General features: G+C 40.2%; 1 protein-coding gene across 2 annotated transcripts in view; it reads right to left on the bottom strand.

The window, feature by feature from the left end:
* Positions 1-4,254: 4,254 nt before the first annotated feature.
* CCNT1 (cyclin T1) overlaps positions 4,255-14,261 on the bottom strand; it is a 36,292-nt gene continuing 26,285 nt past the window's right edge. Inside the window, exon 9 of one of the 2 annotated variants that reach the window (XM_035002767.1) lies at positions 4,255-10,342. In XM_035002767.1, the coding sequence (XP_034858658.1) occupies positions 8,939-10,342 (1,404 nt within the window). In that variant the 3' untranslated portion in view covers positions 4,255-8,938. The remainder of the gene's footprint in view (positions 10,343-14,261) is intronic. The other variant, XR_004678762.1, reaches the window with a different exon arrangement.

The raw sequence follows: 14,261 nt of genomic DNA, 5'->3' as shown, positions 1-14,261 counted from the left end.
GCATGGCTGGTTTTCGGGCTGCTCTTGGCCGCTGTGTAGTCCTGGCTGCGACTACCTCACCAACCCGACACAGCGGGGAAAAAACCAGACATACAGAGGCCAGAAGATCACTGTAGACTCTTACTGTTTATGCAGGAAAAGGCTGTAGTTTTCTTTTGTGAGCAGTTCATTCTTGAAACATTGAGTATTTACAGAGCCTGGGGAATTACATATATAAACACTTGATTTTTCAGAGTAACCCTGAAATAATAGAGGCTGTTATCTCCATTTTTACAGATAAGATAACCGAGGAACAGAATGGGCCTATATCTAGTAAATGGGAGAAAGAGGTGAATTTGAACCCAGCCCTCATTCTTTATCCCTTATTGCCTCTCATATAGTATAGGCCATTAGACTGAGAATAGGGAAATATGAGTTCTGGTTTAGGCCCGGTTTCTCTAAAATCCTCTACAATTCCATTATAAATAATGCGGGTATATAGAAATGGCAGACACAATCCCAATTTTATCATACTTTAACGATTTTTAGTTAAAAGCATCTTTTTTCATCTCCACTACACCTCTTATAGAAAGGAACCAACAATTTCTCCCTCTAACCCTTCTGGATCTTTTCTGCATCCCATCCTTCCAACGCTTCTTTATCTGGTGTCAGTTTAGGTTTCTCCAGCACCAGTGAGCAGGTATGATTCACACTGCAGGTGAACACAGAAATCTACAATGCTCAACAACAGCAGTTCAGACACAAGAAGTGATTAAAACAAAAATGGGGGGGGGGGGTCAGTTGGAAGGGACGCCACTTCCAGATTAGGGCATCCCTAGAAGGCCCTTTCCTGAAATTCATTCATTTAACAAATATTTATTGAGCACCTAAGTGCCAGGCACTGCGGATACAGAGAGAACAAGAAAGATAACCCTGCTCTTTTGGAGTAAACATTCTAGAGCAGTTTGGGATTGTGGATGCAATACAAACATAGTATCAATAGCAACTGTGATTTATACTCATAAGCAAAGACTCCAACCCTCAGAAGGGGTACAAAGAAGACATTTGTTATAAACTCTCTACAACTCAAAACTAGCTGGAGGCAATCACATTACAGAAAATATGGGAATCAGAATTTGCAACCAGGGGCACCTGGCTGGCTCAGTTGCTAGAGCATACAACTCTTGATCTTGGCGTCCTAAATTCGAGCCCCATGATGAGTGTAGAGATTACTTAAAAATAAAATCTTAGAAGGGGCGCTCAGTCATTAAGCGTCTGCCTTCAGCACAGGTCATGATCCCCGGGTCCTGGGATCAAGCCCCGCATTGGGCTCCCTGCTTGGCAGGAAGCCTGCTTCTCCCTCTCCCATTCCCCTTGCTTGTGTTCCCTCTCCTGCTGTCTGTCTCTGTCAAATAAAATCTTTCAAAAATAAAAAATAAATAAAATCTTTTAAAAAAGGAATCTGCAACCAAATGTGGTACTATCAAAAAGGAATACTAAAACTACTATAGTGAACAATGAAGAGGCATTAGGAACTAGATAGGGATGCAACAGACTTTCATTGTTTAATTAGAGTGTCTACTGTAAGTGCCCACTGTCTTGGGCAAAAAATTGCTGTTTAGAACCACTTCTTTCTAAGTGGGGAAAATATTATTAAAGGGTTAAGATGTTGGCAAATTCTTTGTGCTGTTTAACAAAAGTAGATGGTTGTTTTTAATCCCCTGAACACTCTGTTAGCTACTGAATGGGTTAAAGTGTACCTGAGGCTGTTTGTAAATAGAATTTGACAAAGATGAATTCTTGAAGGAAGGAGAATTTTGAGAATTTGGGGTTTTGGGGGCCAAGCCTAGAGAAAGGGGTTTGTGTGTCTGCACACATGACAGAAAGAGAGAATGAATATGAATGAAGGCCAAACTCCTGCTTTCTGTAAGTCATCCTCATCTCAGTATGAAAACTCCATCTTTCCAGTTGGTTAGGCCAAACACTGGAAATCATCCGTGCCTTCTCTTCCAACCTTACAGCATATCCTACTGGCTCCAACTTCAAGATATGTAACTTCTCATTACCTGGTCCAAGCCACTTTCATCTCTTACCTTAATTACCATGAAAACCATCTTAAACAGCAAGCCAGGGCGCCTGGCTTTGGTCTGATAAGAAGCCTTCAGCTCAGGTCATGATCCTGGAGTCCTGGGATCCAGCTCCCCATCGGGCTCCCTGCTCGATGGGGAGCCTGCTTCTTCCTCTCCCTCCATACCCCCACCCCCCCACCCCCCCCTTGTGTTCTCTTGCTTGCTCACTCTCTCTCAAATCAATCTTTAAAAGAAAATAAACAAACACAGCAGGCCAAATGAACACTTTAAAACCTAAGCCAGATCACGTCACTTTTCTGCTCAAAGCTTTTCAATGGTGCATTTCACTATCTTCATAGTGGCTTACAAGGCCCCACAGTATCTAGCCTTCCATTGCCTCTCTAACCACATACCCTATTATTCTCTCGTCGTGTCCATATTAGCTACACTGCCGTCCTTGCAATTTCTCAAACATACCAGCATGTTTTCACCTCAGAACCTTGCGCTTGTTTCCTGGAATGAGCCCGTAATGTTCTTACCCCAGCTATTCTCATGGCTTGCTCTCTCACCTCTTTCAGATTTTTGCTGAACTGTAATTTCATGAGGCCTTCCTTCCTAGCCATCTTATTTCCAATTTCAAGAGCCCTACTTAGCTACACACACACACAAAACATCTCTACCCCCCCTTCTCCGCTTTACATTCTCCAAAGTACTTATTATCTAACATACTAAGTTTTACTTACTTGTCTTCCCTACAACTAGAATGTGTAAATTCTATGAGGGCATGTTCTATGTTTGACATGTTTACTGCCATATTCCCATCCGTATATTCCCATCCGTAAACAGTACATAGCACTTGATAGGTACTATTTTCTAATGAATGAATAGATTTAAGGCAGGAAAAGTACCTGAAACAACTCTTCAGAAAAGGTCTTACCTAGTATTCAATTGTAACTTGTTTTTATCACTGTGGTTTTTCGGTTACCTGTTTGTTATGTGAAATGAAGAAGCTGATATACCACAGTACAAAAAAAGGCAGCACAAGTAAGACATGTGACATAAACCAAATCAGTTCAGAAACAGGCCCCAGAGCTACAGATTACAGTAAACACATGCCTCTTATACAGTAAATACAATCAACAGAAGACATAGAAAGGGCTTCAAACTTTCCTCAGATCACTGAATGATAGAGATCAAGCCTATCTTAATCCACTATCAAGTGCCAGAGACCAGGATCATGTAAGCATTGACCATAAGATGAAACCTAACTCTGTATCAGTTAGTTTAACAAGCCCTATTAATGGGAATCCAGTTGCACACCACCTTTATATTGATTTATACCTCATCTATTGCCAAGGATGACACAGTTGATAGTAACTCTCTTAACAAAGGCAAAACATTGAACTTAGGATTTTGTAATATCATCCATTCCTCCATTCTTCATTTACTTCTCTTCCATTCAAACCAGACCAGAATTCCTAAAATGTTAGCAACTTCCACAAAAGTTTCAGAAGTACAGCAATCAAAAATCTTAAGTTGTCTTATTTTAGAAAATGGAAGGATGACCAAAACTCAAGTGCTTTTTTTTTTTTCAGAAGTGTACATCATTCATCATTCTGTCAAACTGATCTTTTTTTCCTTTTAAACTATAGCTTCTGCTAACTTTGTAAGTTTGGAGTATTTTATTTTATTTTATTTTTTTATTTATTTATTCATGAGAGACACAGAGAGAGAGGCAGAGGGAGAAGCAGGCTCCCAAGGAGCAGAGAGCCTGATGCGGGACTCGATCCCAGAACCCTGGGATCATGACCTGAGCCGAAGGCAGACGCTCAACCATCTGAGCCACCCAGGCGCCCTAAGTTTGGAGTATTTTAGCATAAGAATTCTTTCCCTTGATTTACCTGCTGTGTGTGGTTTTGTATGTTCCAGGAAAAGAGTTGAGTATTCACTATCAATTTTTCCAGGCACCACCAAGAATGCTATATTGAGTGAGGGGTTTCTTCTCCCCTCTGACTACATCATACTTTATACTACCAGGTTCACTATGACAACCAAATCTTAGGTCTTTCCAATGGACTCAATTCCCACAGGATCTTGTGTAGTCAGAAAGTACATACTACTACCAAAACTAAAAACTGTAATCGTAACAGTAAAATGACAGTTAAAGACTAATTTGAAGACTTAGGACACATAAACAACAATCAGATGAGTGTTTTATCATTAACATTTATTGATGGGATGGATAAATACAGATTGAGAAACATACTTGACAGCAAGATATCAAACTGATAGCCAGACTATAAAATGTATACAACATCCTTTTTTAAATTTTTTAAAAATGTTTTTGAATTTTTTACAAAGAGCCCTTTACTGTAATGGTCACTTACATCCTATCAATCACATTAACAGCAGTAGAGATCCCAGGGGTAGCATCCAGAACTGAGGTGCCCCAAGTAGGACAGAGGCAACAGCAGAACAGTATGCTGAGAAAGGACTCTTAAGAGCAATACAAGAAAACAGACAAAAATATTACCACAAAATTGTACCTGAGTGACATAGATTGGTAAAGTATTTTACTTTTTTTTTCTTCTTTGCTCTTTGGTCTGATAAGAAAACGGACAGTTTCAGGAGTGTGGAGTAGGGTGAGGGAAAGGTCGGTTTCAAATCCAGAAACCTAGGTTAACACTAAGTCAGGCTGCTGCATTCTTTTCTTTGGGTGCTTAACCCAGACAGCACTTCCATCTTGTAACCAATTTCAATGTGATCTACCACTAACCAGTTAGGTCCTCAGCGTTCAACTGAAGAGTTCCTGATAACCTGATGGAGACATACTTGCTCTGGCTTCAATTAGCATGCTGTCAAGCATCCCTCTCCATGCTTAATATGGCAACGGAAAACCCAAGAGTCTTTCTCTTCTTTTCACTCAACCATAAATATGCACTCAAAAAGGGGAAGAGCAGACACTGCTTTTTAGTAAACATTTTCTTTCCCTCCCTTTACCAATGCCAAGTTCATATTAAAAACTTTAGGAACATTAAAATGGAAGGGTCTCCCACTTAGAAAATAATTCTCATTCCAGACCACTCTATCAGGTAGGATTACAGTACCATGCTTGTTTCAAACTCACACCCTCAGAGGGATAAAAAGACAAAATAAAACTTGATAGTGTGATACAACACGAACACTTCTTAAACCATCAGGAGCAAACACTCAGTTAAAAGCTGGGTGTTAACAAGCAGCAACATGGGAAATCTGGGGAGGTACTAAAGTCACTGAAAGCTTAGTTGGGACTGCTAAGGGCTTATTTCTTGCCATGTGAAGGGTTGCATAGACTGCTTAAATTCTCCCAAACCCAAGAGAATATTTGTATTCCAACTTCAAGATGTTCTAGAATATCCTCTTCCTAGCATTAGTATCAAAATAACTCCTTTACAAAAGAATAATCCTTTTAAAAAACCAACCTGTTCCCAAGTTCCCACAATTCCTGTGTTTCTGTGGGGAAACAAAGATCTTTAAAATCCTACCATACTGGGCTAAGACCCCTCTAATTGCCTTTGTCCAGAAGCAAAGTATGAGGGGTATGCATTTTTAACATGGGGAATTAGGTAGTAGAAGCTTAAGTAAATCCAGCACTGATGTTACCATGATTTTATTTCTATATCCTAATCCATTGCTGTTTCCAACTGGAGATTTAATTTTTTTTTCTATCAACACTGGTGAAGCCAATAATATAGAACTATGAAAAACGATACACTGAATCAAAACACAAAATCATAAAAAAAAAAAAAAAAAAAGAAAAAGAGGAAGCTGAGAGTCTCAGATATGGAAACACACTGATTCACGAGTGAGCAGCTTAGACTAATTCCTACATATTTTCTAAACCCAAAAAGCATAACTGATATTGCAAAAGACCAATTTAGCTTTAAATTAATGCTTCACTAGAGTTCAGCCAACAGCAACACAGGTATCTGATTAAAAGCCGTAAGGACATTCCACAGGTGTTTGTTTTTGCCAACAGAAGAGTCACGCAAGGTTTTAGGAATGAATTTATAAGAACTTGAGGCTCCACGCCTGCTTACCACCACTTATCCTCAATAGTCTAGGTTAAAAGAAAAAAAGCCAAGTTTAACTAGACTAACTCTGGATGGATAAATCCCATTTCTCACCCTGTGAAGGTGTGAGCATAGAGAAAACACAGAGTTCAGACACCACAAAACCCTTTGAAGCCTAAGTTTATGTAATTTGCACAATAGGCATGCTAGTCAACAGGCGTATCTGCGAACCCAAATGCAGCAGCTTCATGCAGAGCACACAGGACATTCATGACATATACACAGATCCAAAAGCTGTGGACACTGTAGATACCTTAAAACAGCATCAGGAGGCATTAATATAGAAGTCTTTAAATTGACCTACATCAGCAATGAAACCGGTACAAAGGCCACACTGCACAGCATAAAGCAGCTCTTAGGCTCTAGTAAGCACTTTTTCTAGTTCACTCCTGACAAAAGGTCCAAGCAACTAAGTACAGATGCCATGGGGAACAGCTCTGAGGCCAAGTGGGTATGTCTGCCTCTGTGGTGAAGGAGTGCATATGATTAGAAAATATGTGACATTTCATGAGAAAAACTGAACGCTGGAAAAGACATTTTCATAATCAAATCAGTGATCAATTCCACAAAGATACAGATCCAAACTAAATAAACTTTCGGGAAGGTCAGGAAGGAAAGCAGACGCCACCAAACAAAATCTAAACAAATAGAAAGCCTAGATTTAGTAAACACATCACACATCTACCAATTACCTAGCATAACAGAGAAAATATCAGGGAGCTAGAGGAAAATGCCATCAGTGAAAATGAAGTAACATTCTATGTATTACAGGTTTATAGGTCGGCAGAGAGCTCATTTTACACAGCAATGGCAGGCACTCTAGACAGTTCAAATATGCAGAGATGCAGGACATTAATTCACCTTAAGGTTTACTGTACAAATTCCTTCCTATATTAGGCCAGTGCATCAACAATTCCAACTGCCTCAGTTTTCTCCCCAACCTGTTCCTGGCAAGCAGCAGCACATGTACAACTCCTGTCTCCCTATGACTTCCAATGAAAAATATTCAACTTTTCTATACAGAAGATTTGGTGTAAAGGAAGCTGCATTAAAAACAACAAGACATTCAAATTGCATCATCTTTTCCATAGCAAAAAATACCATGAAGACCAAAGAATATCACATCAAATGATCTGTGGCTTAGTGGCATTTTCAGTTAGACAACCTGGCTTAGGATTCTTTCTAGTCCCTTGACAGGTTTCTTTCCTCAACTAAAGTGTTGAGTTTTGAGTGTCAGGATCTTGAACACCAATTATCCTGAAATCTGGGATAATCAAAAACCCGTAATAGGACTCCTGATCTTTTTTTTTTTTTTTTTAAGGAACTCTTAGAAATCTTCTGAAAAACCTCGGCCTAGAAATTAAAGCCACCAAAGATGGACAATCTGCATCTGTGGGCTAGGGTTGCTCACCCTCATGACACCAGTACTGTTAAATTCACAAGCTCCAATCTCTGAAGTCACATAGGTTGCAAAAATTAAGGATGCAGCTGTTTCCCTTCAGATATACAGATAAAAAGCAAGTCTTACATTCATAATGCAATTTAAAATACAATATCCTAAAAATACCCAATCACAATTTCATTGTTTTCAGTATCCTCTAGGTCCATGGCTTCTCCCAGAACTATTCTCATATATGGTCTGGGCTTTCAGAGGCAGGATATACAGCACACATCCCCCTTCCCCTCAGAGACCCTGAGATTGCTCTCACTTGAACACTTTCCCAAAGCCCAACTTGAAAAAAAGACACACCCAATTCTGTAGGGCAGAAGCCAGCCTTGCTCTCCAATCCTTCTTCCTCAACCCCACCTTTGTTCTGCATCAAAAGGGAAAAGGGGGTAAAACGGAAGTTTTTATAATGGAATCCAGAATCAGGCCATTGGCTGCACTTGCCCCAACTAGAATTTAGAAGGCTACCACTCAATTACAACATAAAGAAATAGGAAAATACCATGCTAACACATGCCTCTTCCTTCCTTTATGTTCTAAAGGCCACACTGTGTTCTCTCTAGTAGACTGTTGGGAAGTGAAAATGGTGAGGGACAGGGAGGGAAAGATAAAACATGATTTTTAAACACACACTTAAAACCACACATACCCACACTTACGTACACACTTAAAGGTCTCAACACTTCAAGTGGCCAGAGCCTATCAGACAGAACTCAAGGCCAAAAGCCTACCCTCCCATCCCCGCTACACACCCTCCCACCCTCCAATCCCACCCCCCAGGAGTCATTGCTATGTATCTCATACACACAGCAAAATCCCCATCCCCTCCCCGATGATATAAAAAAAACTAAACAGATAACTTACTTTCTTTAAATTATTTTTTAAAAGTCTCTTAAAAGATTTTGACGTTTAAATACTTCCTCTCTTCTGATATATTAAACACCAAAAGGATCCACAATTGTTTGATAAAACAAACCCTCCATATTTCAGTCCTGGCAAGAAGAGGGAAGACATCAACTCTAATCAACCTAATTAGGAGGTGGAGAGGCCAAGAACAGAGAAAGTATTCTTAATCCTTCACAGCTTCAACACATTCTCACCTCTCTAATACCAGTAAAAACTATAATAAAATAGTTAAATTTCTGAGGCAGTAGATATAATAACCAAGCCCCTCTACCACCCTCCCACCTGCATGTCAATATTAATTATTCCCTAGTCCAAGAAGGGTGACATAGTTCATAAGGGAAGTATTCTCTTAGTCCACAATCAGTAGTTAAAAAAAAAAAAGTTGTTTTTAAGGAAGTTTTTTTTTCTCCTCTTCTTTTTCTTTTTTACTTAGGAAGGGGTGGAAGTGGTGGAGGAGGTTCTGATGGTAGAGGTGGTAGCCGGGGTTTGTCTGTATTGCCAGATCTGGAGGACATTCCACCAGCCCGTGGATTCAGATATTCACCATAAGAATGAACAAAATCAAATGCAGGGGGCTGAGTGGGCTGAACACCCTGGGCACTGAGAAGGGAGTGAAGCATATTCACAGTATCCTGATAGTCTATTGTCTGAGTTGCATTGTGACCATTGGCCCCAGTGGGCCCTTTATCCAGTTTCATATGAGGAACTCGAGTTTTACAGCTGGGCTGTGAAAAAGGCAGGCCACTTGTGTCTGAGCTATGCCCAGGCAACTGGGCCATTGAAGGAAGAGGAGGGAAGGAGAAATTTATGGAAGAGGATTTAGTACTCTTGGCAATCTTGGCTGGATGATCAAACACTGCCCCTCCAGTCTCTTCAGGGGGACCCCTTTTACGAGTAGAACTGGAAGAGGAGAAAGAACTAGACAAGCTATAGGTTTTGTGTGCTAAGGTGCTTGCCTGGCTACTATGTTTTGGATCACCTGGACGTTTGTTCCCAATACCAGCTGGAAGCTGAGAGTGAGAGTGCTTGTGTGAGTGGTGATTATGATGATGATGATGATTAGATGGGTGAGTCTTGTGCTTTTCTTTGTGCTCTCGGCTCTTTGTGACACTGTCCTCTACAGAATTGTGCTTGTCAGCTGCAGCATGGACTTTAATGCGCATTTTTATCTCCTCTGGTTTTGAAGAGGCAGCTTTATCTCCACTGGCCACTGGGATCCTCATTTTGAGAGCTGCTTTGTCAGCCTTTTCCAGAAAAGGCCGCTCAGGGTTTTCTGAGCCCTCTATGGGCATTTTCAGAATGACCGAAGAATGGCTATCATGGTGAGACAGGAGATTCTGGGCCGCATATGCATATTGTGACTTCACATTGGCCTCCATGTTCTCCAATTGCCTCTTCTGGGCAGCCAACTCTTCTGCATGTTTTGCACGGTATTCCTTCAGTGACACTTTAGCTGATGGCACACTCTTACTATTCTGCTTCTGGGAAATAAATGCATTCGAACCATCCTGTTGCAAAGGATGATCAACTCCCATAAGTGCTAAATTCTCACTAGTCCGATGACCCTGAGCAGGTTCCAGTTTAAAAGGAGGTTGGGAGGACAGCCAACGCTCGCCCTGCAACATCTCCACATTGCTTACGTTGCTGGATGACTCTTCAGTGGCTGGAAGGGAAGGCACTGCACTTGCAGAAGAAGTTGACATGCTCATTAAACCTGCAATAGTTGTGTCTGAAGAGCTCTGGGAAATCATATTGAGAATTGTCTGCTCCGAAGTGTTTTCATCTGTTCCTCGATCATCTGCTTTTGTTTTCTTGGCAGCCTGGCATGCCTAGAATGAAACAAATGACATCACTTCAGGTAATTTATATAAAAAGGAAAAAAAAAAACTGGAATGAGGGGACACTGCAACACTGGAAGTTCTGGATAGCCCATCGGCAGGCTACTCTAAGATCATTAATTATAACCACTAAAAGTTAAGATTTTAAAAACCTTCAGTCAAAAGTCATACAAACAAGATCTCAAGGAGATCTCTGCACTCCCACATTCACTGCAGCATTATTCACAATGGCCAAGATGTGGAAGAAACTCAAATGTCCATTAATGGATAATGGATATGCAAAATGTGGTATATAAGTACAATGAAATTACACTTAGCCTTAAAAAAGGAAGAGGAGGATTCTGGGAAAATGTCAAAGTAGGAAGCACCAGGAATCTCTCCCCCTCAGACAACTGAGCTGGCAGAATTTGTCTGATGTAACTGTTTTGGAACTCTGGAGTCTGTTAAAGGCTTATTAACTTTTGGGGTAAACCCTGGACAGTAAATTGGGGTTAATTTACATCAATTTCACCTTTCAGCACATTAGCAACTACCCATCTCCTACCCGAGACACAATGGAGGTGGCTGTGCACCTGTTGCTGGAGTAGCTTACACACTCTGGGGGAGCCAGTACCAGCGAAAAGGACTCTCTCCTGCAAATATCAGGCTCTGTGCTCTGATCCCTGATTATAGTTTCTGACCAAAGAGGTACAGACTAAGAGGCAGGCAGCCATTGTTACTGCGCCTCCCTCTACTGTTGCAAGCTCCTCCACCCTCTGGCTAACGTGACTTCCAGGGACTTAAAGGACCGGCATCCTTTCTCCCCTTCATTTTTTGCTTTTTGCCCCTTTTGGGAGCCAGACATTAAAGAGCAGGATATTTAAAACAAAACAAAACAAACAAACAAAAACTGCAAATAGAGAAAATTAGAATATTTTGACCACACATTCCCAGGGAAAGAATCAGAAAAGAAGTGAGAACACCTTGGGTTTATACATCAGGCTGATCCTCAGCAGAGACACCATCCAAAATCAAATCCAGCCCCCCCATCCAAAAATAGTAACAAAACCCAGAAAAGCCTGGGAATCTGATTTAGATTCAAAGGTCCAGTGTTCAACCAAAAATCACAAAGCATTTTAAGAAACAGGAAAGTATGGCCCATTCAAAGGAAAAAAATAAATCAACAGAAGCTTCCCCTGAAAAGGACCTGATGGCAGAACTACCACACGAAGATTTTATTATTATTATTATTATTTTTAAAGATTTTATTTATTCAGTTAAGACACAGAGATAGCATGGGCAGGGGGAGAGGCAGAGGCAGAGGGAGAAGCAGGCTCCTGGCTCAGCCAGGAGCCCGATGCGGGACTCGATCCCAGGACCCCGGGATCATGACCTGAGCCGAAGGCAGACGCTTAACCATCTGAGCCACCCAGGCGCCCCCACATGAAGATTTTAAAATAACTCCCTTAAAGATACTCAAATAACTTAAAGGAAGTTATGGAGAAGGTTAAGAAAACAATATATGGGGGCGCCTGGGTGGCTCAGTCGTTAAGTGTCTGCCTTTGGCTCAGGTCATGATCCCGGGGTCCTGGGACTGAGCCCCGCATCGGGCTCCCTGCTCCACAGGAAGCCTGCTTCTCCCTCTCCCACTCCCCCTGCTTGTGTTCCCTCTCTCGCTATGTCTCTGTCAAATAAATAAATAAAATCTTAAAAAAAAAAAAGAAAACAATATATGAACAAAATGGAAATACCAATAAATATCAATAAAGAGATAAAAAATCTAAAAGGAAACCAAAAAGAAATTCTGGAGCTGAGTAGTACAATAACTGCAAAGAAAAATCCACCAAAGGGATTCAAACACAGATTTGAACAAGTAGAAGAATCAATCAGCAAACTTTAAGATAGGACAATGAAAATCATTGAGTCTAAGGAACATAATGAAAAAAGATTGAAGCAAGTGAACAGAGACCTATCGGACACCAACAACTGGACCAACACATGCAACATGAAAATGCCAGAAGAAGAAAAGAAAGGGGCAGAGAGAATATATGAAAAAATAATGGCTGCAAACTTCCCAACTTTGATAAAGACAAGAATAGAAACAAAAGCTCAACAAATTCCAAGTAAGATGAACTCAATGAGACTCACATGAGACATATCAAATTTCAAAAGCCAAAGACAGAGAATCTTGAAAGCAACAAGAGAAGTGAGTCAACAGGTACAAGGGATCCTCGATAAGATCACGAGCAGGTTATCTCATCCAAAACATTGGAGGCCAGAAGACAGTGAACCAATACATTCCAAGTGCTAAAAGAAAAAAACCTGTCAACCAAGAAACCCACATCCAGCAAAAATGTCCTTCAAAAGTGAGCAAGAAATTTAAGACATTTCCAAATAGGTAAAAGCTGACGAAGTTCATGACTACTAGACCAGTCAGTCGTCCAAGAAGTGCTCAAAGAAGTCCTGCAAGGTGAAATGAAAGGAGACTATACAGTAAATCAAAGCCATATGGAGAAATAAAGATCTTCAGTAAATACATGGACAATTACAAAAGCTACTTTTTTTTTTTTTAAGTAATCTCTACCCCCAAACATGAGGCTAGAATCCACAACTCTGAGAACAAGAGTCCCATGCTCTACCAACTGAGCCAGCCACATACCCCAAAAGCGACTATTGCTTTAACAATGGTCTATAACTGTGCTTCCTGTTTTCTACATGATTTAAGAGACTAATACATTTTAAGGAAAAAAAAACAATTATTTGTGTAAAAGCCAGTATTACTGTAACTTTGGTTTGTAACTCAAGTCTTATTTTCTATTTAATTTAGGACCCTAACACATTTAAAAGGATTATTAGGGATGCCTAGGTAGCTTAGTTGGTTGAGTGTCTGCCTTCGGCTCGGGTCATGATCCTGTGGTCCTAGGGTTGAGTCCCACATCTGGCTCCTTGCGCAGTGGGGAGCCTACTTCTCCCTCTGCCTGACACTCCTCCTGCTTGTGCTCACGTGCTCTGTCTCTCTCTCTCTCTGACAAATACAATCTTTTAAAAAATTAAAAAAAAAAAAAGGATTATTAGTTTAAGTTCTGGGGCATGCAATGTATAAAGAGACAACTTTGTGACATCAACAACTAAAAGATATGGGGACCCAGCTATAAAGAAGAGAAGTTTTATGTTACTGAAGTTAAATCAGTATAAATTCAAATTATTGTAACTTTATGATGTTAAACATAATCCTCATGGTAACCACAAAGAAAACAGACATAGAATATACACAAAGGAAATGAGAAAGGAAGTTAAAATTTTCACTATGGAAAAGTCAACTAAAAGACAGTAATGCAGGAAACAAGGGACAAAAAACTACAAGGCAGGTAGAAAACAAACAGCGTAAGCATAGTGACATTATCTATAATTACTTTACATGAAAACAGATTAAACTCTCCAATAAAGACAGACATTGTCAAAATGCATAAAAATACATGATCCAGCTATATGCTGTCTACAGGCAACTAAGATCCTAAGACCCAAGAAGGTTGAAAATGGAAGGAGGGAAAAACATGTATCATGCAAACAGTAACCAAGAGAGAGCAAGGGTGGCTACACTAATATGAGACAACATACATTTTAAAACAGAAAAGGCTTCAAGAGACACGAAAGGACATTATATATTAATAAAAGGCTCAATTTAGCCTTAACAATTATAAACATTTGCACTCCTAATAAAAGACAATCAAAACTGACAGAAGACTTCACTTGGAGACTTTAATATCCACGCAAAAGGGACAGAACCACCACAAAAGATAAGGAAACAGAGAACTTAAATTCACAAAATCGTGGAAACTAACACTTTTAAACAACTAATGGATCAAAGAAGAAATCAAAAGGGAAACTGGAAAATACATAAGGATGAATGAAAACAAAAAGACAACATATC

Source organism: Mirounga leonina, unplaced genomic scaffold (genome assembly GCF_011800145.1).
Source record: "Mirounga leonina isolate KUSES-001 unplaced genomic scaffold, KU_Mleo_1.0 Mir_126, whole genome shotgun sequence".
NCBI lineage: Eukaryota > Metazoa > Chordata > Mammalia > Carnivora > Phocidae > Mirounga > Mirounga leonina.
Note: the sequence above shows the minus strand (reverse complement) of the source record. Positions and strands in the feature narration are given on the sequence as shown.